Raw genomic sequence first — 22,403 nt, 5'->3', positions numbered from 1 at the left:
TCAATTAAGTTCTTGCTTAAGTTCTTATGGCTTGCCGGAAGTCCGCTGGAGGCCTGCCTGAGCGTGGGGACGGCGGGTGAATGTGGTTTGCTAATTTCTAAATTTTCTGTCCATGGGGCCTATTCGTATTTACAATTGCAATGGTCCTGTGGAAGTTATTCAATGTGCACTCGTCGTCGCCATGTCGGGCGGGCCTGGGCGGGCTTTCGGACTGCCAAGAGTTATTTTATCCTATTTTCGAAATGGAATTGAATAATTATGATAATGAAGAATACTTTTCTCTACACTATTGGGGGGGGGGGGCTGTCATAATCAGATGCTTTTGGAGGTCTCTGCCAAACCATTTTTGGTTGGGTATATACAGTCATGTTTTGCTTTAGTGGGTATTCTCGCATGTACGACCCTTTATAGTATGTTTGTTAGTAAGGAGTTATTTAAATATTTGAAAATAAAACCCATAAAAAACACAGACAAGTGTTTAAATTGTTTGTACCAAAGAAATGATTTTGTGTTGAAGTAATAACTTTGTAATTAATTTATCCTCTGTAAAATTGTGTTGCTTCGAGAAATCAATAAATTCTATGATTTGAAATCAAAAAGTTCTTGCTGTCCTCTCTTGCTTCAAAATTCTAAAAACAAACTATGGACCTCTGAGTTATGTAAAACCGCCTGCCGTGATTTTCATCTCATTTTCTTAACATGCACAGTAAAATATACATCAAAGTGATAGAGATATAGAAAAGTGAAACAGAAATAAGACATTTCGGAGTTAATAATGCAACAACAATAATGTCGCAACGACTCCCCTTGACTGACCTCCATATTTCTACGAATTCGTTTATCTGTCCGTAGCGCATCGCCATGGCGAAGCTCCGACCCGTCTGGTCGTGAAATTCGTTGTCTGGATTGCCGTCGAACGTGCCACACAGGCCGACTGTCCTATTAAAGTCGAGAGAGGGCGCCTGCACAGTGATGCTCATTCCCCAATCGGAGATGTCGGCGCGCACGAAGGCACCAGACGAAAACTCCACCTGTAAAAGGAAAAGTATGCCAAGCCATTGCTTTTTGTTTTGTTGGTTTTCCTTTTCTCACCAGGTATTAACATCTAACTTCCGAGAAAGAGGATTTCTAAAACAATAAGCTATTAAGCAATGTTTTGACTTTTGATTCATTAGTTTGATTTTGCAGTAAACATCGGTAATGACATAACACATGGACGTAATGTCTTTATAGCTATTATGCTAAACAACGCGTGATTTGGAGCCACATGTTTGTTCGAAATCAGAACATTGATTTGCTATGTGAAGAGGAGGAAGATGGTTGGAACATGAGAGGTAGAAAACAAATGCTCAACAATCTGCGATGTACCTGAGATCACATATAAAATATCATCATAACCTGCCACCATTTACTTTCTATCTCTTCCTTCTGAATAAAAATAGACTTCTTCACACACCAAACCCTGAATCCAAATCATCCGAAATATGTAGAAGTTTAATTAGAATTTTAAAAATCAAATCTTGCTTGACATAATTTTACACAGGAATGAATCATCTTGACAAACAGGATTTCCTTTAAATTGAATATATTTATTTACATATCATTATCATAATATCTATTCGTTTACCTACTTGTTTATCTACTTGAATTCATCTATTTCATTTCAATTTATTTGCTTCAGTATTTGCTGAACCTGATGCACTTACGCACAACAGATGCTCTTCTCTGTGCCCCCTTATCGCACGAATCCAGCCTGAACCTAATCTCAGAGCTGTCGCGAACGTCTCGGCTTAAAGTTAAATCAGCCATTAGAGGAAATTATCAACCAGTCGCCCAAAATACAGCTGACCGTCCTCCATCGCAAGGTTTTATTATTCACCCAGACTGGTGCGGAATACGAACTCCCTTCCTTCTCTCGAGAGAGAAAGAGCTGTTCGTCAGCAGCTCACCGTAATTTTAGTTCCGTTCTTCGCCTCTTTTATTTTGACCCCATCCGTCAGCGGAAGCGGACTCTTGACCCGAACTTCCGCTCGCGTCTCCAGCAGGTTGCCGTCGCACATGTCCACCGAGATGACGTCATTGTCCTCCTTAGCAACGAAGCCGCAGTTGCAGGACACCTGCTCGCCGATTCCTCCGCAGTTCCAGATGCGGCTGTGCACCTGCAGCGAGTTTACGAGGAGAGAAGGGGCCATTGACACACCGATTATCAGACCTGATTTCAATTCGGTAGCCTTGATTGGTTAAATTCACGACTTCTTGGTCATGCCACATGCCTTCTTCCTCTGAGAATTTGCTGACTTGCCACTGACGAAACCCCAAGGACCAAACAGAGTTAGACAGAACAACAAAACAAAAACATAAACACCTACAAACGTGAAACGAAAGTGTTGATTGGTGGGAAGATATATGACAGGATTGTTTATGGCCATGAGAAGACGAGACAAAGCACCGAAGATCACGCAACAATCTTCCTAGTAAAGGAAAGTAGAGATGGTGAAGACGACAGAGCTGTGAACAGGGTGAGCAGGGACGGATGGGGAAGGGGTGGACTTCACGGCATTGACATCATATTCATGAACAATGTATTATAATCTCGACGAGATCAAAGATAACTCATAAATAACTTATAAGAATGTTGTAGGGACGTTGTTAATACTCAGATATGGACATGGATTGCTGGACTGGACTTTACAAGGCCAAACACTTTATTCTGCACGTGCGTACGTGCGTGTTCACGGACAGCGTGTCTGTAATATGACGGAGAACATGTGTTTTATTTGCTCTTTTCTTTCTTTGAACGGAAGGGGAGGGGAAATGAAGAGGGTACATACATGAGTTATCTCTGCTTTGGGGGGTAGACTTGTCAACCCACTGCGTGGGAATGATTTGACATAAGACACCCTGTAATACTCGAGAGGTATTCGAGGACACGTTCCATTTCTAATTCGCGTCTGACACAATATTGGCTTCTTGACACAGCGTCTGTTTCAAAATGATTTAACCTGAAATATGATCTTGACGTTGCGCAATGAGTAATCAGTGTCGACACGATTATCAACAAAGACTGAGAAAATGTCCACGACCTGCTCAGAGTTTGATATCGTCGTCGTCGACGTGGGATTACGCATGCGCTGACATTTCAGACAATGACGTGGAAGAGAACACCAATACCATGTCATGTCATTGTTATGAAGATGAGTTTCATGCAATGTGTCAGGCAATACATGATCTGGAGAGACGCACGAGGAGAGTGTAATATCCACTGACCATTGAATGTTGTGATTCTGTCATCATCACTCCTCATCAATCACACGCCAGCACACATTCCACTGTCAGGACTATTATCCAACCACTACCTCTTGACCAACGACATCACATAAGGCATAAGCATCGCTGACCACTTTCAAAGTAGACTAACCACATCACCTCGCCCCCTCATCCTAACATTTAACTAAATTGAACCTCTGTGCAACTGCCTGTACAGACATGTAATAAATCAGAAAGATTCACCAATAAAGATCACTTATCCTCCCAACTACGATCGGGTGAAGTTCCTGTCTCTATATTGCCTCTGAGTATGTAACTCCTCCACACAATATAATACGTAAAGCGATACACCACAGAGAACAGGTCGTCGGCCTCATGCCAAAAGGGAACTAATAGTGTACAAAGTATATGGTGTTAAGGCCCTTTTGGCATAAGGCCGATGAGGTGATCCATTGGAAAGAGATGTGCGGAGTGTGCAACCGGTAAATGGTACAGAGACACGGGGCCATCTCACGATCTCGACAACCACGAGTCATGCAGCGCCCGAGTCATACGGCCTAGTGTCGAGCTGGCGGACCGTTATAGCTCGTGGGCATATTTTACTTGATGTCGAGCTCATTGGCCTTGATGACTTTTAAGTATCTATTTCGTGGGCTGTATAATTTGTAAGTTGTATGACTCGTGGACTGTACGACTTGTGGGCTGTTTGACCCATGGGCTGTATGACTCGTGGGCTGTATGACTCGTGGACCGTATGACTCGTGGGTGTAGAGCTCGTGACGTGCATCCAAACATAGTACTACCTCATCATCTTGTATTTCGTGCCCCTGTAGCATGTTTCGTGGTGAGTCTTCACGGTTTTAGTATGTCAATCCTGATTGTTCATTCTCTCATAGTTTGTAAGAGAAAGTATATTAACATTAGTCGTATTAATATGAAGAGGATGTTATAGACACCGGCAAGCTCTACTTTAACGTTGCCCGCGTTGCTGGTAGTGACTTTCCATATAAATACATTCAAATGAGTCGTTGAGAACACGCGGGATTTCAATTATTCCAATTATAATGACAGTACATACTCTCTCAGGAATTTCCTATGTGCCAACATAATAAATGTTCAAATTCATGATCATAATTCATCTTTGCAAAGTCATTTACGTAAACATACGTCAAACACTTACCTCAAATTCTCGACTTAAGCTCTTGTACAGAACAAAGGTACCAGTTTTGTAGAAATCATACTTCCTGCAAAAAAGCGAGAGCAGACACAAAGAAACATCGTTTAACTTCATTGAAATTATCACAAGTACAAAAAATACACACCACACGCACTAACACAGGGTTTACACACACACATATACAACTAAAATCAAACGTAAACACGCTAATCGTTTAACTGTCGAAATGCTAGTAAAGAGTGATGTGCATGATATGATTTCTTATTCTGAAATTCAGAGCCAAAAAGGACATTTAGGGACAAAATTTCGTGTCAGCGAATAAACGATTTGAGAGAAAATCATATCATCACAGCATAATGTTTGCATCACATACCTGCATCTGTTCTATAAAAAAATACCCCCAAAACAAACATATTTGCATGAAACTTTCGTTGTTTTGTCCCATAACGAAGTCAAAACTTTATCGTGGGTTTGTGTGTGTGTGTGTGTGTGTGTGTGCATGTATGTGTGTGTGTTTTACATGGACAACAATAAAATGAACATGTTCGCAAGATGCATCTGAAGTCCGCGTTTCTCTATCACCACATTGCGAGTAAAAATGCATCCATGACATTATCTTTAGAGTCATCTCTCCTTGAGCTGCTTTATTCACTTTCACAGTTGAGAAAGCTTTCAACTTGAGAGAGCGCCTTCCTGTCGTGCGTCCTTGGTACAAATTTGGCACGACATCGTTTTTGGCACCCTTAATGTATCTGTAAGAAAATGCTCCATATAAATATAGGGAACTGACGTACCACGAAAGAATGTCACGGTGAAGTGTGACGCTGAAGGGAATACGAAACACCTGCCAAGGGGAAAGGTGTTGGCCCATTTGTTTTTGTTTTGCTTTGTTCTTTCTCTGTCACGTTTCTGCGCATATACCTGCAAAGAATGAATACCTATGTCTTTAATTAATGACCTTCACTGGTGTAAACATCTCAAAGTAGGCTAATGCTGACGCTATTTATGATGACGATGATGATGAAGATGATGATGAAGATGATGGTGATGATACCACTACTACTACGACTACTACTATTACTACTACTACTACTACTACTACTACTACTACTACTACTACACTGCTGCTGCTACTACTACTACTACTGCTGCTGCTGCTGCTACCAATATCCGTATTACCACATAATTAATCTGAATATTGATATTGATAACTGTAATATTATTTGAAATAATTACAACGGTGAAAATGAATATAAATCAGCAACACAGCAATCATAAAAAGAGTTTTGTACCTTTATTTATCATAAAAAGAAGTAGTAAAAGGAAGAGGAGGAGTGTAGCAAAGGGATGACAATGTAATAACTGTAAAGCATGTAATAACTGTAAAACAAAATCTCTTAACATGGGAGGAAACGGGTGTAGATTTTCATAGTCTTCGTTCCCTCATCTCAAGTGCGAGGTGAGAGTCATCTTTTCCTTGGAGATATCAAACATGATCAAAGACTTGTGTTCATTCTGAAAAGGAAAATAATCTCGCTGAGGAGGCTTTCAAATAAAAAAAAAATGTTGCGCAAAAAAAAAAAAAAAAAATGCTGCCTAATGCCAGGAATCGGCATCTTCACGACGGTGGTTAAGAGAGAACACGAAAAGAAACGAAAGGAAGAATAGACGTTCGACCATCATTTCTCCACCAAAATATTACCAATACGTGTAATCTCTTTATCCTCCAATGAAGAATGCTCTATGGCCTTCTTGTCGACCAAATATGAAAATGCCGGCCCTTTAAAATCTTATCAATTACATGTTCCATGAATCCGCTGCCAAAATAATGGCGCGTTTTGTGGTCTTGAGTCGGAAAAGAGCGAACAGGTGGTGGTGACGGCCCCGGGGGGAACGGGAGGGCTGTTGGTGTGGGGGGGGGGGGGGGGATGGTTCGGAGTAAAGGATGGGGATGGGAATGGTGGAGAAAGCGAGAGCTGAGGATTTTAATGATCACCTCTCAGGTGCGGGATTTACTTCAGTATGCCTTGGGGAGAGCATAATACAAAAGAGCCTCTTGATCGGTCGCGATTACTTCTGATACACCTGCATGCTCGAACAATAAACGTTGCACGCTTTCTTGAGAAGATCTCAAAGTGGTTGAAGAACCGTGAAAGGAGGGAGAGGACGGCAATAATAGAGGAAAGGCTATCAATAAAGTGAGGACAGCGAGGATGAGGTGGGAAATGAAGACGGTGTGAAAATGGATGCGAATACGTGCGCCACTAAAATGATGTGAAAAAAGACAACAATTGATCTATTTATTTCCAGCAACAGGGTGGACAGCCCTTTCAGCAAGGCTGATTTTCAAAGGGGTCCACTTCTTGCAACCTACAATCTTGCAATGAAAACAAATATGTACACAATTTGTACTGCGCTGAGCATTGAACACACATAGATCACCGAGACAAATACGGCATTTTGATACGGCATGGACTAATAGGTGATGACACAACTGCTCTGGATGGGATACGCAAGAATTAAAAAATAATGAATCATTAACAAGAGTGACAACATCGTGTGCTCGACCTCTTAACATCGCCCTTTTCTTTGCTATCATCATTTTTCAAGTATCATTTCCTGCTGTAGAATCGTCGGTTATGTAGTAATAGACTGAGGCAGTCCGATAGGCAATCACGCCTGAAAAGAACGAATAAATAATGACAACCTCAACAGCGCTAAAGCAGTCACATCCACAACAAGCCGGAAACGCCGACAACAGCTCGTCGTGACCTCAACGGACAAAAGGGTCATATGTTGTTGCGTGTTTCATGTTCCAATATTACGAGAGCGACTGTTTGGATGATGACAAGTGAAGTAGTTGCTTGACATGAAGTCTTGGGCATTGCAAGATGACGTGTGAATGGTTTGCTTCCGGAATGTGGTTACCCAGGCAACGGGATAAGAAAGGACGAAGCTCTACCTTACGTGCAAGATCATCTTATTATAAGAAAGTCTTTGCACTGACTTGAAAAGCTGTTTCCATGAAGACAACATGTTCTGGTAATCGTATTGTGTATTTTGCGAGGTCTGAAATGTTTTAATGCATTTACCCTGTGCTTGTTTCCAGTGCGCAAAATATGACATGAAATGCATGACAAAACTCTACATCACACAAATTATGCTACCACTACCACAAGATTTGAGCACAAATTTCCTGCTAATAAACCGTTTATTGATCTTTTCCCTTTTTGTTTAATTTTCATGTTTCGAAGCATTTTATAGCATAATAATTATTTCTAACTCCATAGCTCCATAGCTACATGTTAACACAATATCAGAGACTCATACAGCTCAGATTTTTTTTTCAAACTGAAAACATTGTTTCAAAGGGGTGCACGGCACGAGTCCGACACCCATGAGTCATACAGCCCACAAGCTCGACACTAGGCAAATAAGGCCCATGAGTTCGACATTAAAAAGATGGTATAGTATTGGTTGAGGTGAGGATTCAGCCTTATACTTTTTGTGAGATACTTAGAAACCACATATGAAATAAAGAGCAGACAATCCTAAGAGGTTTTTTGGATATTTGGAGATATCCAAAAACAAAGTAAAACAAAGCGATCCCAATAAAAGGTGGGGCCAACCTTTTATTAGGATTGCTTTGATTTGGATATCTCTGCCATTTTAAACTCAATTTTCATCAAATAAACTTTGAATTCGTCTTAGAATTACATGCTCTTTCATATTTCAGAAGAGGTTTCGCGTTATCTAAAAAAAAAAAAAAAAAAAAAATCATCAAAAGACGTTGGAAACCCGACGCCCCATCTCAACCAAAACTGTACCATCCCTCTAAGAATAGGCAAACAAGGCCCACAAGCTCAACACCAGACAAATAGGTCCCATGAGTCCGACACTCATTACGTCACGGGGCTTTATGTACGCAGTGTCCGTCTCGTGATGGGCCATGTTAGCCTATAGTGTCGGACTCATGGGCCTTTTTTGCTTTGTGTCTAATTCGTGGGCCTTCCTTGCCTAGTGTTGGACTCATGGGCCTTATTTGCCTAGTGTGAAGCTCATGGACTGTCTGACTCATGGACCTCTTTTCAATGTCGATGTCTCGTGGGTCGTATGACTCGTGGGTGGCGGGCTCGTGGGATGACCCCTTTTCAAAGTGCCTGTACGTGTTGGGGTTAGAACTTCCTATGAAACGTCGATGATCGAGACACGAAATTGTCGAAACACTACTTAAAAGATGGCGAGATTGTGAAAGAAAGAGACAGAATGAGAGAGAGGAGGAAGAAGAAAAAGAAGAAGGATAAAGAGAGAGGGAGACAGAGGAAGATACGAAAATGACAAGAGGGAGAGAGAGAGAGAGAGAGAGAGAGAGAGAGGGAGAGGCGGGGGGGGGGGGGGAGAGAAGGTGCGTATCAAGATTCAGATGAGACGCGCACACACGTTCGTATTAATTAACCGCGAATCAAATGTTGGGGCATGTGTTTCATCATATGCAGCCACATTTTGACCTTGTCGTGACACCTTGCCAGCAAGATTTTCTTTTTTAATCCATTATGCATCGGATATTTTTTCTTCCTTTCTATCCAAGCACAGACACTGGCCTTTTGCACCATATGTTGTCTATATACCGTCATACCGAGGGCGGTGGAAATAGGAAGTGGAAAGTGAGAAGGTGAAAGAATTTGAGGATCAATTAAAACATCCTTCCTTCTCTCTCGCCATCAATTTCCCCATCTCCAGAGGCCGTCCGATGTGATAAAATGTTTATTACTTTTTGGGTACAAACACACAAACAAGACTATATACAACAGTGTAAATATGAATATAAATATATACAATCAATACTGTGAGGAAAACCTGAATCCAACAGGATGGGGTGTTTTAATGCCATTTTAGGTTTTCATCATAGCATGCCTACATGTCGCTTGAACTTAACGATCATCGAGAGGAAGAGTCGAAATGATTTATTAGAGCAAAGCGCCAACTTGTTGTTTTATTCACAACCTAGATTCCCATCTACACTGTCATGACACATTGAGTACGAGGTGAGAATGAATTCGTTGGTAAGAGAAGAACGCGTAAACGCGACTTTATTTACTGAAATTTAGACATATCTAGAAAGGTTTGTGTGTGTGTGTGTGTGTGTGTGTGCGTGTGTGTGTGCTTCGTTTGCTTCTTAGCACAGGGAGAATCATTAATTGACAAGAACTTATCTACTATAATAGGTCTCCTACAAGGTTGGTAAAATCGCTCTAGTCTCGTCTCTATTCGTTGATCGTTTTTAATATGAACTACTCGCACTTGGGATTAAGCTCACCGGGTGAACGTCCATGAGGTTAGACAATAACTACTTCTCTAGGGAGAAAAACATCCTGACCAAACCAAAATTGCATAAATCCATGATTATCGAAGTACAGGAAAGAAGTACAATAATATGATTATTACTATCCTACAATAACCACAGGATTTCGGCAAAGGCATATTTCGCTGCTCCACATTCGCACGGAACGGTGACTGAAAGCAAAACGGACAAACAACAAAAGGGGGATCAGCGCCTCTTGGGCAAGAACAGACGGTGGCTGGAGAGGAAGTGTTCAAAGTCGGGAAACTCCTAAAGACTGGCGTGGCAACATAAAAAGGCCTCCAGCTGAAACCGAGCTTGCGTTGGAAATTGTGTCGGGGAAGGATGGCGGTGGCATCTGTCAACAAAGGCCCGAACAAACAGATCCCAATAAAAGGTGGGACCCACCTTAACATTACAACTTGATATCACAGCCAATTTCAAAACGGATTTTCATCTAATAAACATTTTAATTCCTCTTAGAATTGTGTATGCTCATTCATACTTAATAAAAGTGGTTTCTTACGATCTCGCAAAAAGTTTAAATCTGAATCTCCACATCAACCAAAACTATACCATCCGTTAAGAGTAAGATGGTCTTTGACAAAGGCTAGGGTGGAGGAGGGGAAAAATAAAGAGAAGATTGAAAAGGATGAGGAGAGAGAAACGTGAATTCGTGGAGAAACGCAAGCAAGTAAATAGAGCACCCTTCCTTGCTAAGATGCTTTGGTTCTTCCTCTTAAAATGCGGTAAAATAGGACGTTGCGTCGAGCTCGCGTGTTCCTCATCGGGCAGCATCCGCTGACCATGCTCGTGCAGCACAGGGGGAAATTGCCCGGCGACACCTAGGTCAGATTCGTTCGCGGAGCAACCTGACGACATTTGGCGACTTCTTGGCCGGTCGCGATGAGAGACGCGCCCGGCTGCGATTCATATTCTGCGTAATCTCACCTGGGCGAATGGCAATGAAGGGCTCACTTTTGTGATCAACACGAAGATTCGTGATAATTCCAGGGGATACCCCCAATTTCCCAAATGACCTCGCGAATTGTAGAAGAAGGACGATGTGCCTCCTCTCTTTATTGAAAAACAGCTTTATTTTGTATCCTTGCTTCATAGCCCTGCCAAACCAAGGAAACTAAGAGAGAAAACAACAGATGTTCTCTTTATTTATTAACAAAGACAATGAAAACATAAATCTTTTGTCATGGCATCCATCATTCGCTGTTTTGATGACACCCTGCATTATTTCGGTTAATGTAAAGAGACCAGACGGTTCACGATTGAAATACAATTGTCATCGAGTTTGACCTTAAATGACACTGTGATGTCTACGTAGACTTGATGTCAAGGATGTTAAGAACAACATGAGCAAATATCACAGACATCAACATGTGATCTTTCTCTGACATCACAGAGAGCACCTTCACATCAGTTGAATCATTGTGAGGAGAAGTCAGTGATGTTGCGAAGCAAGTAAAAAATTCACTGCATATATTTCGAATAATTTATTTAAAGACCACTGCTTGGACATTTTGCCAGAATTCTGTTCTTCTAGCGGCCAGACAGAAGCAATGGGGTACTCTATATCACTACCCCTTTGGCACCGCGAGATGCAACGTACTTAAATACCTCGTCAAGTTTGCACACGGCCCGGTTCAATGAACTCTGCCGGTCTAATAATTACAGCAGCGGCAGATAACTTTCCATGGAATGAGGTAATTAATTTCAAACGTCGATTATCAATACACTGGGGAATTCTAAACTAAGGAAGGATGTTACGGGGGGAAACGGGACTTAACTAAACGTGGTGATCGAGGAAATCAAAGGGAGGGAATGGTGAGTAAGGAGTTACGGAAAAATAACAGGGGGATGGTGGATATGGTGAAGTCACTGCACGGAATTTATGACTTGGGAGGTAATACGGTGAGAACGAGACCTTAAAGAGAGTGAGATATTGGAACAAAAAATATCTAGAGATGGAACAAAGACAGAGGTAAGGTAAGGGAGATATGACAGCATTTTCCAGATACCAATTAATTCTTGTTATCATCATTCACTATTCATTATCAATATCATCAATATGTTTACATTTTTTTTTGGGGGGGATGGTGATTTTAAGATCTTCTTCTTCATTTTCTTAATATCATAACTGTTACATCTATCATTATTGTTATTGTTGTTATTATCACTACTACTACTACTACTACTACTACTACTACTACTACTACTACTACTACGGTTGTACTACTAGCATTGTTGCTATCACCAGCATTATCAGTGATTTTTATTCATCTTCATACATCACATTCGTCATCATCGTATTTGAGGCAGACTAGTGTTAGAATAATTAGTTAGCCTAAGTCAAATCCCGGCTAAATCTGTGTACACTTGTGACCATGATATGATGGAGGTGATCGTTACAACTAGCTTTAGTCGCAGAGGACTACAAGAAGCAAATTAGTCAAAATGTGATCGAATTCAAAACAAATACCACCACAGTTCCGCGACTGTCTGATGAGCTATTGACCATCCACCCATCCTAGTTGGTCATCTCGACAGAGTAAGAGAGGCTGCGGAACTGAAACCGCGCATATGCAGCACTTTCGTTTAAATTTTGGGAGGGTTATGTATTAAATCTCATTATGCCCAAGTCTCGATACTCATCTGCTTAGGAGTTCGAGAGAAAATTGAGGCCATAATCCTCCTAATAAGAGGAACCGACTTCTCTTCATCCAAGTCAATCTATCAAGTGGTTCTTTCATACTATGCAAAACATGAAACACTCGGGCAAGATAGCTCACAGGCAGCTTGAACAAGGTTGTTATTAGTAGTCTCCCATGCAATCTTACATAAGTTTCTATCATTCAGTTTCTTCAAACGTGTGTGACTACCTTTGTTCGACTAACGTTTTGCGCAGCGATAGGGCGACATTGTTTTTCAGCTCATCTCAATGCAATCATAACATACACTTATATATTTTTGCTTTTTATTTTAGGGTATATTTCTCTTTCGTGACGATCAAATGAACCGTGATTGGGAGGAAGGCGGAGCAAATTGGGAGTAGCGATGAAGTCTGAAGTCTGCCGCGTCTGACAAATATTGATAAAACAAGCAACACGTTTACAGGCCAGGGGGTCATGTCTTGGTCTAGCCCGGCTCGTCTGGAAGGTTTGCCGTGACGAATCGCGTGCAAACACGAATGAGCTCAACGAAGACATTCGTGTCGACATGACAAGAAGGAAGATGGAAGGAAATAGAGACGGGGCAGGTAATTTGGCTGAAGCAAACGGGAGGAAAAAAAATAAAACAGGGGGAAAACTAAGTACATGTAGATAGTGCGAGGGAGAGGGGAACAGAGGGGAAGGGGTGGGGTAGGAGCATTCTTGAAGGAGTGCAGAGAGTTAGGGCATCGTGGAAAGGGACACGCAAACGGTGCGTGAAAGTCACACAGAGGGTCCCACTGCGGCACTTACTTTCTGTCGAACGTGATGAAGTGCGGGTCGGTGAAGGAGTAGCACTGCGCAGTGGGTACATCACTCACTAGAACCTGGGAGGAAAGGGAAGAGAAAACAAGAGGGGGGAGAACCAACTCATTAGGGAGTGAGGTCAGGGAACGCAGGATGCCTCGCAGCCATGGAAACCGCATCCAAATCTCATGGCGGTCTTTCAGGGCCTGCGAATATGGCCAATTAAATTGTTATCAAACTTTTCCAACCCCCGCAGTAGAAAATAAAACCTAATGAACTAGAGCAAAACCATGCATAAAACTTGAAGAATAGAGCTGAATATCATCAACACACAAATCATTTGTATGACCTCATCCCTTAAGGTCAGACAGACATGAGCAGTTTGACACGAACACGTTCGTTGTTGTGTTTTGTATGTTTAACGATGCCCTTGATTTCAATGCATGAATTGATTGACGTATGTTCAGAATACTACCGCGAAAACTCTCGACTTTCCGCATTTTCCCCTCCAGCAAACACATAACAACACTGAAGACATAAAAAGAACAGAAAATTTGCAATCTGAAAGTATGCAACTCAAGATATAAACACCCAGTTTAAAAGTGCAGTGGCCATTTTCGAGAACGCAAGCAGCGAAATGATGTTCGAATGCATATAATTAGAAATCACTTTAGAATCTACCAGTTTTTGATGATGGTATTGTCCCTCCAAAGAGCTTTATGAATAGATGCCAACATGTTATTGAACGGTGAATACTGATTGATTCATTCTGTAATGCTCTCGATTGTCTTTGGAATATATATTGACCATGTTGACTACGGGAAATTGAGTAACTTGAAAATTATCACTCTTTTTGGAAGCATATTTTCGGGTTTGTTTTCTTTTATCAAACCTTGATTCTTTCTTTTCCAACCCTGATTCTTTTTCTTTTTCTCTAGCTGAACTAACACAGATAAAAAAAAGACACTGACGCTCAAAATTATTATTTTTTATTTGTTGTTCATTTTACTCTTATTGCTCTGATGTTTAGCTTTGTTTACTAGATTTTCAAAGGAAAAGACCGCGTCTCATTTTTTTTTCTCAGTAAATTGCATTCTCCTTTATGTGTGTGACCTCAATCCATTTTCAAAATATCATGCACGTCATCGACACAACAGCAGATTCCAGCAGCAACAGCAGCAGCAACAACAGCAGCAGCAGCAGGAACAACAACAACAACAACAACAACAACAACAACAACAACAACAAAAGCCACTCCAGAAGGGATCCGAACTAATCACGGGGCCGGTCACGATCTCGTTCTGAGTTCTTCCGTCGTGCTGGAAATCTGTCACGGCCGTGACGAACATGAAGGCCTGCCTGCATCTGGCGTCCGAAGAGCCGCACGATCGGGGCCGAAACTCGACGAAACATTCCGACAGCGCAATATCGTATCCACCCTGGGCGTCTTCGTCGGGGGTGAGAAATTAGAAGGAAATGACTGTTATCATTAGTTTTTATCATTCAATGCAAACCAGGCCACTTTAAAGAACTTGAAGTCAGTTCTACCGTTGTTAGCATCATTTGTGGATTCGAATCACTCATCACTTCCCTGATTTACGTTATTGACACGTGACTAACAACACTTGGGAATGCCATATCTGGAAGATGTTTAACACATCCCGTCGAATTGCAGATATTACAACTCAGTTTTTATGTCGTAGTTCTTAGCATGGCTTTGAGAGTCCTGTAAAAAAAATAATAAAACAAAAAGCAATATATGGGGATCTATTGATGTCGTAAGGGAGTGATTTGTATGGATTTTATTTTCTGTTACCATTACTAATAGTCGAAAGCGGAATGAGCACCGAACACGAACGACTGGCGTCCTCGCAGTGGATGGGTACTGTGCTCTCGAACGCCACTAGATGGCGCTGTCCATCCTCTGCAATTTCCAGCGTCCCGGGGGACACCTGTACAGAGAGACACATTGCAAGGTGGTGGAAGTACAATGAATTGACCAGTGTGGCGATGGAAGGCTAACTGTGCTATAAATGTAGGTGAGAAGACACATTATAGTGAAGTTGACAGTCCCTCGAAAGACACAAGGAAGACGAAACTTGATGGGACTACCATTGTAAAAACTAACGCTATCGCCAAGGCCGAAGGCAGGGAAACAGAGAATATAGACAGACAGACATATAGATATTATAGAGAGATGGATACACAGAATGGAGGACGAGGGGAGGGTAAACTGTTAAGGTTCATACACGGATAGTCCAGACAGAAAGAAAGAAGAAGAGGAAGGGAAAGAGAGACAGAGAGGGAAAACGAAGGACTATTAATATCCTTGGTATATATTCTCGGAATGTACTGCTTTCTGTCTAGGAAATATCTTCATAATGCATGGTAATTTGTGGCCTCGCAGAAGCCAAGGCTGTATGTGCTATTGTTGACAGGTGGTAGCTGCTTCTACGTGTTCTGTACTTCCGAATACGTTTGGTATAATCATAACAACGCACGCACAATGCATGTCTTCTCCAGTCTCCACTCTTATGGCTATATAAATATCTGAACCTACGGTGACTAGCTGGCAGCACAGTATGTCATAGGAAATACTGCATGATATTTTTAATGTAATATGCCATGTTGACCACTGTTAATAAATACCAGGACATCTGAGAAACAGTCATGATGTAATCTCACCAAGGTTGTCTCGTGGCAAAGCTGCACATACCAGACCACGACGGATTTCCAGTCGAAAATTCTCATTTTGAAATCGACTCATTAATACCCTGATTAACTCAGGACCAGCAACCCATTAGAGCCTGAATATTTCGTCATGACGAGTTAATTAACCTCAAGGAAACCTTCACGACTGCACAGGCTCACACACACACACACACACACACACACGCACACATACACACACACACACACACACACACACACACACACACACACACACACACACACACACACACACACACACACACGCACACGCACACACAATCCGAATGGGAGGGTAAGGTGGTGACAGTGGTGGTGGAGGAATGGGATTTTGGATTTTTGACCCCCTTGTTGGAACACACGTGCACATGGGTGTGCTGCATAGCTTTTGTTGCTTTGTAATTTGTTTGTTGTTTGTTGGCTGGTATTGAACAAAGTTAGAAGCAAATTTAGAGTGCAGAAAGCAGTCAATGCAACTCTCGCTCAAGAAACACACAGGGATTTATACAATGTGTTACTGTATTGAATGGGGCCGTCGTCCAAAACTACAAATAATGACAGTTACCAAATGGTTACAGTTACAGATATACTCAATAACAAGTAAAACAACGAGGTGTTTTCTTGAAGCTCTTCAACTCTCACTGAAAAACCGTTTGTGTGACACGAGACTGACTGTTGTCGTTGTTGTTTTTTTGAAAGAAGGCGCCGCTTATTATCAATGACACTATAAGGACACAGTCTCATTTTGTCTCGGAAACACACACACACACACACACACACACACACACACACAAACACACAAACGACGTTAAGTTAAATTTCAGAGAAATGTGAACTCACATCAGGCTTTTCGATCTCAACAAGATCTGAAAAAGAGACTTTCGCCTAAAAAAAATGGTAGAATACCGAACAGTATGTCGCAATACAAGTCATACATTGTAATTACAATCTACTGTTGGGGTAATGCGCAACACATCATCTGAACTACCATTGACTATGAAGAAGTCATCACACTCATGTCATCATGAATATTCCAATCCCGTCATTACCTTATTTAGTTCGTTTGGAGAGAAAATGAGTCCTTACGGCTCCTTTGGCGATCTTTCTTTTTTTTTTAGGTCAAGTGGAAGGTATCTCGGATAGCTCACTCATCTAATGATGCAACTGACGTGACCTTCGGTGTGACGAGGTATCAATGAAACGCTAAACTCTCCCTTGGGAGGGAAAAGTGTTCTTACCGTGATCGTGATGTGGAACGGATCGCTCTCGATCGGGGGGCTTTTCAGCTGCCGCGTTTCGTTGAAGAACGCCTGGACCGTGCAGATCACCTGGGAGGAAACGGAGAGAGTGAGATTTATTCGTTACCATGGTAACCTGGATGACGAATGGCCGAGAGCTAAAACAGGACAGTTGGACGAATGCCTTTGCTACGTTAGCCGTAGCAGTTGTGGATGTTATTGATGACGACGACGATGATGATATCAGTGATGATTGAGGTGATCAATAATAGTGATGAATGATGACGATGACAAGAACAACATCGATAGCGACGATGAAGGTCGGGGTGAAAAACCCGATTATAATTCTGATTAAGGCATAATGAACACAAGAGTGTGAGAATTGAATAGAACAGAGAGGTACACGTTTTGAAATGTGTAGGGAGAGATGGTTCCATGACATTTGCTTCTGTGACAATTGTTCCAATGAAATATCTGCACGCTCAGCCAAACATAAGTTATTCCTCACAAACATAATCCTAACCCTAATCCTAATCCTCCCATGATATTAAACCTAAAACCCTATCACAACCGTGACCCTAACCATAGGTCCTTGGAGATGAGGGGTAAGAAGTAGCAGCGTTACACACTGCCAGGTGAGTATGATGCAGTGAAATGGGTCCAAGGATACTGGGAAGGGGATAAGGACCGTGTTCGTGTATTAAAAACGAAAATAACAACAACAAGCTCCGGAACGTGTTTCAACACCCAACGCAGAAAGAGTTTGAAACAATGCGATATGAATTTTCCATACTTGGAATTTGGTTAGTCCCAACGATGTCGACTATTGCACCTTAAGCTTCATTACAGCATTCTGGTACGGGATAAGAGGAAAAATGTACTATACTCTCAATATAAAGTTAATGATATTTTTTATTTTCACCTAATAAAGAAAACCTCTTACCCTCTCACTTCCTCCTCATGGCAGAATGAAACGTTCATACAGACAGACAAAAGAGGTACGTATGTGTTTTCATCCACCCAGAAAAAAACCAACAGAAACAAGTAAAGGAATACAGGTAGTGTGATTATAAGCAAAACTCTAAAATGGAGCCCAAGGTTTGAAATCAGAGGAGAGTGTGCTCGAGAGCAAGTGGTGGGGATGATGGAAGAATAGGATGTGCGCATGAGTAAACGAAGATGACAAGTGCGAAATGAGAAGCAAATGCGAAACCGTGTCTAAATGTGATTAGGAAGACAAGACAACACGTGTAGTCTCAAGAGGGGTGGGGGCCACTCAAACAACAATCATAGACAAAAGTCATCATTCTCTCAAAAGTGTGATGTATGCGGTTTTGCTGCGAAAAGAAAAAACTATAGACGTCTTTGGAGGACGTGGTGACAAAGTGCTACAATTCTTCCCGTAAGGAATTCTTCCCTAGAGTCTTAGACAATATAATTTGCATTGTCTTAAACTTGCAATGCCCCCCCCCCCTCCCCCCAAAAAGTAAAAAATGAAATAAAGAAGGCGAGTTGGAAAGACTAGCACGCGTGACAAGCAACATGAAAATGGTTTGTATCACTATACACTAGCCACGAGAAGGTCCGAGCATCATTGCACGCATGATCATAATAGTGACAGATACATCTCATGACTACTTTCGTGTAGACGGCACAAGAAGTTCATTAACGCATTAAGCACACATAAATAGGGAAATATCAATGACATGTTGCTTATAAAATCTGTCGCAGATGTCAGCACAATATCCTGTGTCACCTTCTTGCTCTGTCAGTTTTCATTTACGTATTTTTCAGTGCCATAGTTTCATGTGTGTGTGCGTGTTAGAGCATGGGAATGTACTTGTGTGATCCCCTGAAATAGCTGGGAGGGGGGGGGGGGGGTGGAGAAAGAGGAGAAAAAGAAAGCGAGGTGGGGGGGAGAAGGGTCATTATTATATCTGCCCCCATGATTCTTACCTTGTCCCCAAGAGAGAAATGAGATCTGAGGTCCAGCGAGGCGAAGTTATCATAGGTGTCGTTCGACGTCAGTTCTTGGTACATTTCATCTGGTCCTGCCTGACAAAAGAAAAAGAAAAAACAAAAACAAAAATATCGTCATGGAAACAGGCGGAAGGCGACAGGGTGAAGAGATAATATGACGTAATTGCTATAAATAACTCATGTAGCAAATACCAAAGAATTAAAGTTTATATGATGAAACATATACCAGGTCTTTCACTGACCCATGCAGTGACATACCCATTCAATCTTTCATTGTTATTATTGATTCTTCGCCTTAATGAGTTAAGTAATAGTTCAGTCTGTGACATAATGGTTTACTTATTCATTAGTTATCCATTCGTAACAGTTTCAACATTGGAATAAAGAAACGGACAGATTTGAGTATGCGTATGGCTGGTGTATAGTTGAAGTACGTTGTCATACACTGATTTTACACAACAACCATATCAACGCCCTGTATCAAAAGTACGTATTTTAGTTAATACCCCTAAACTCCCCTGGCTAGCGCCAGGCCCGAGCTAAGTCGTAAAATTTTGAGTTTATGAATGGGTCGGGCCAAAGTGGCCCGTGCAAGGAGCGGACAATTTTGGCGCAGCTGAAGCTAGCACCAGGCACGGGCCAGGCTCGGCCCTGGTGCCAATCGAAGAGTTTATGAATGATAACTGTAGCAGTACCAGGCTCGGACCAAATTTCTTGCACGGTCAAAGGTCACAATTACCTGGCCATGCCCTCCGCCGGAGCGCGCGTTCAGTTGCCTTGGTAGTTATCCCTTACGTGGCCAAGTTCGTGAATGGGTCATTGTAAAAGCGCGGCTCTGCTGTAGTTACTGAACGCAATTTTTACTGCTTGGCACGGGCCAAATTAGCTCGGGCCAGGAGCTGGCCAAAAATGCATGAGTTACTGAAAGGGCTTTGTTACCCGGCCGTGCTTGACTGAAGCATATGACTCTGTAATTGCAGTTGTCACCTCGGTTCCCCGTAAACCACCTGGGGATTTGATTCTTATTTGGTTTTCAAACGTGTTGTCAACAATCCAAAATCAAATTGTAATCGACGAAGCACTTTTGTTTTGTTTTTATTTTGTCGGGGAAAGACACACGAGGGGACGAACCCAGCCTGAGGACAACAGGGGAAAAAGGTGAGAGTCAGAACTATACGAGACCAGGAACGAGAAACAGGTGGCCGTCTAGACAACAGGTGATGATCACACAAATCTATCAGGTGATGCTATCGAACAGCCAGAACAACTAGACATCAAGAGCAAAAGGAATAAAAGCGACAATCGTCACGGAGCAACGTCTTCGTAGATTTAACACCTGTTTAGTACGAAAACCTACAAACTTGCTATATAAAACTGAAGTTCAGGTCGACTCTATAACCAATACAGGAAAAATCACACATGAGATCTGTGAAGTTTCAAACACAGGTCAATGAGACAAAACAAAAAACTACCCACCCCTAAACGACAAACAAACAAACAAACAAATAAACAAACAAATAAACAGAAATAACTGGGCAAGTAAGCATTCGTCACAATGGGGCGTTAACCAATAATACTGTGAGTACCATCACAGCTTCGTTAAGCCAAGGAGGTACTAGTAGTACCGCCTTGGGTAAACCCCAGAAACTTCCGTATTCCAAGGACTTTCAAAAATATAAATGTCTGATTATTCGCTGTCCATTCAAGGAGAATGAACATGGCGTGACATACCCCCTTTAACATATGACGGCGGGAGAGGGCCGGTAAATGGGAAATGATGTAATATCCCCCTGGTATCTTGTGATTACTAAGACCTTGGGGAGTGCTCATTACGGTAATCTATTGAAGAGAAGTCTAAAAAAGAGTGCCACCGCCCCCAGCATGTTTTCTATTCATGGCAGTATCGTGACATTCTGAGTAATACATTATCTCCCTGAACTTTCACCCCTCGCTTCCGGAAACTCTCTGATGGGTAAGCGACGTGGGTAGTGCTCCTGGATCATTCGAGTCCTGCCCGTTTAATCAATCCTTAGACTGCACGATTTTCATCATTACATACATTGCATACATTTTTGTAACTGTAATCATGAGTATAATGACGATGATTTTTAGCAGGAGCAGTATCATTACGACTAATGCGTTTAAACAGTGTTATCATTTCATTTCATTTCATTTCATTTCAGTTCAGTTCAGTTCAGTTCACTTCCGTTCAGTTCAGTTCAGTTCGGTTCAGTTCCTTTCCTTTCCTTTCCTTTCATTTCAGTTCAGTTCAGTTCAGTTCAGTCCATTTCATTTCATTTCATTTCATTTCATTTCATTTCATTTCATTTCATTTCATTCCATCTCATCTCATTTCATTTCATTTCATTTCATTTCATTTCTTTCATTTCATTTCATTTCTTTCATTTCATTTCATTTCATTTCATTTCATTTCTTTCTCTTTTTATTTCAATAAATTATACGCAAGAGTAAGCTCGCTGAAATAGATGACGATGGCATGAAATATGGGACAAGCAATTTCAGGTTGAAAAACAAAAACGAGGTTCGATTGGAAAGCCCCCACAACAAATCAAATGAAACCGGGCTTCTTTAGGCCGACCCTTTAACTCCGAGGTCCGTTTTGACATTTTTTTGGATCCAACCAGTAAAGCTTATATGGAGCAGGAGATTTACGGTTACCAGCTTCGATGCCAACATACCAACATGCAATTTCCCGATCTATATACCAGATGACATTCATTTCCCTGATGACAGGTTTTCGTCCCTTTAAGAAAAATACGAGTTACTAATATTTAGTCATTATTGAATGAATTTGAATGATAATTTCTTCAACACTAATTGCTTCTGTTTCGGGGGACAAGGGAGTGAATTTATGATAACAATTTATCGCGTGACACATTCTACATCATCTGTAAGTAAATCAACTCAGGGAGCAAAGAAAGCATAAAAATGTTCCCAAGAGAGACAGCATGTCCCAATTTTCCAAGGCGCAGGTTTAAGTTGTCACTCGCCAAAGTACTAGGAAATCGCACCCCAACGTAAATCACATCTATATCATCAGGACTGCGCAGGAAATGTGATGTGGACATCAAGAGAGTAAAGGAAATAGATGAGGAGCGGGGGAGGGTAGTTTCTATTAAAAATTGAGCAATTTCTGGTGATAAGAAGTTTAAAAGCGTCACTAATATCAACCGGCGGCTTCTGTTAATCCATCATCACGG

General features: G+C 41.6%; 1 protein-coding gene across 1 annotated transcript in view; it reads right to left on the bottom strand.

Moving 5' to 3' along the window:
* LOC139721374 (von Willebrand factor D and EGF domain-containing protein-like) overlaps positions 1 to 22,403 on the bottom strand; it is a 140,239-nt gene that overhangs the window by 43,978 nt on the left and 73,858 nt on the right. Inside the window, exons 6-14 of the mRNA XM_071632688.1 lie at positions 19,159 to 19,257; positions 17,203 to 17,292; positions 15,072 to 15,207; positions 14,502 to 14,702; positions 13,585 to 13,604; positions 13,262 to 13,335; positions 4,448 to 4,511; positions 1,950 to 2,159; positions 817 to 1,031 (exon numbers count right to left, since the gene is read on the bottom strand). Coding sequence (XP_071488789.1) covers positions 817 to 1,031; positions 1,950 to 2,159; positions 4,448 to 4,511; positions 13,262 to 13,335; positions 13,585 to 13,604; positions 14,502 to 14,702; positions 15,072 to 15,207; positions 17,203 to 17,292; positions 19,159 to 19,257 — 1,109 coding nt within the window. The remainder of the gene's footprint in view (positions 1 to 816; positions 1,032 to 1,949; positions 2,160 to 4,447; positions 4,512 to 13,261; positions 13,336 to 13,584; positions 13,605 to 14,501; positions 14,703 to 15,071; positions 15,208 to 17,202; positions 17,293 to 19,158; positions 19,258 to 22,403) is intronic.

Source organism: Diadema antillarum, unplaced genomic scaffold (genome assembly GCF_040938485.1).
Source record: "Diadema antillarum isolate AM-2024a unplaced genomic scaffold, OU_Dant_1.0 scf00000142, whole genome shotgun sequence".
Lineage (NCBI taxonomy): Eukaryota > Metazoa > Echinodermata > Echinoidea > Diadematoida > Diadematidae > Diadema > Diadema antillarum.
Note: the sequence above shows the minus strand (reverse complement) of the source record. Positions and strands in the feature narration are given on the sequence as shown.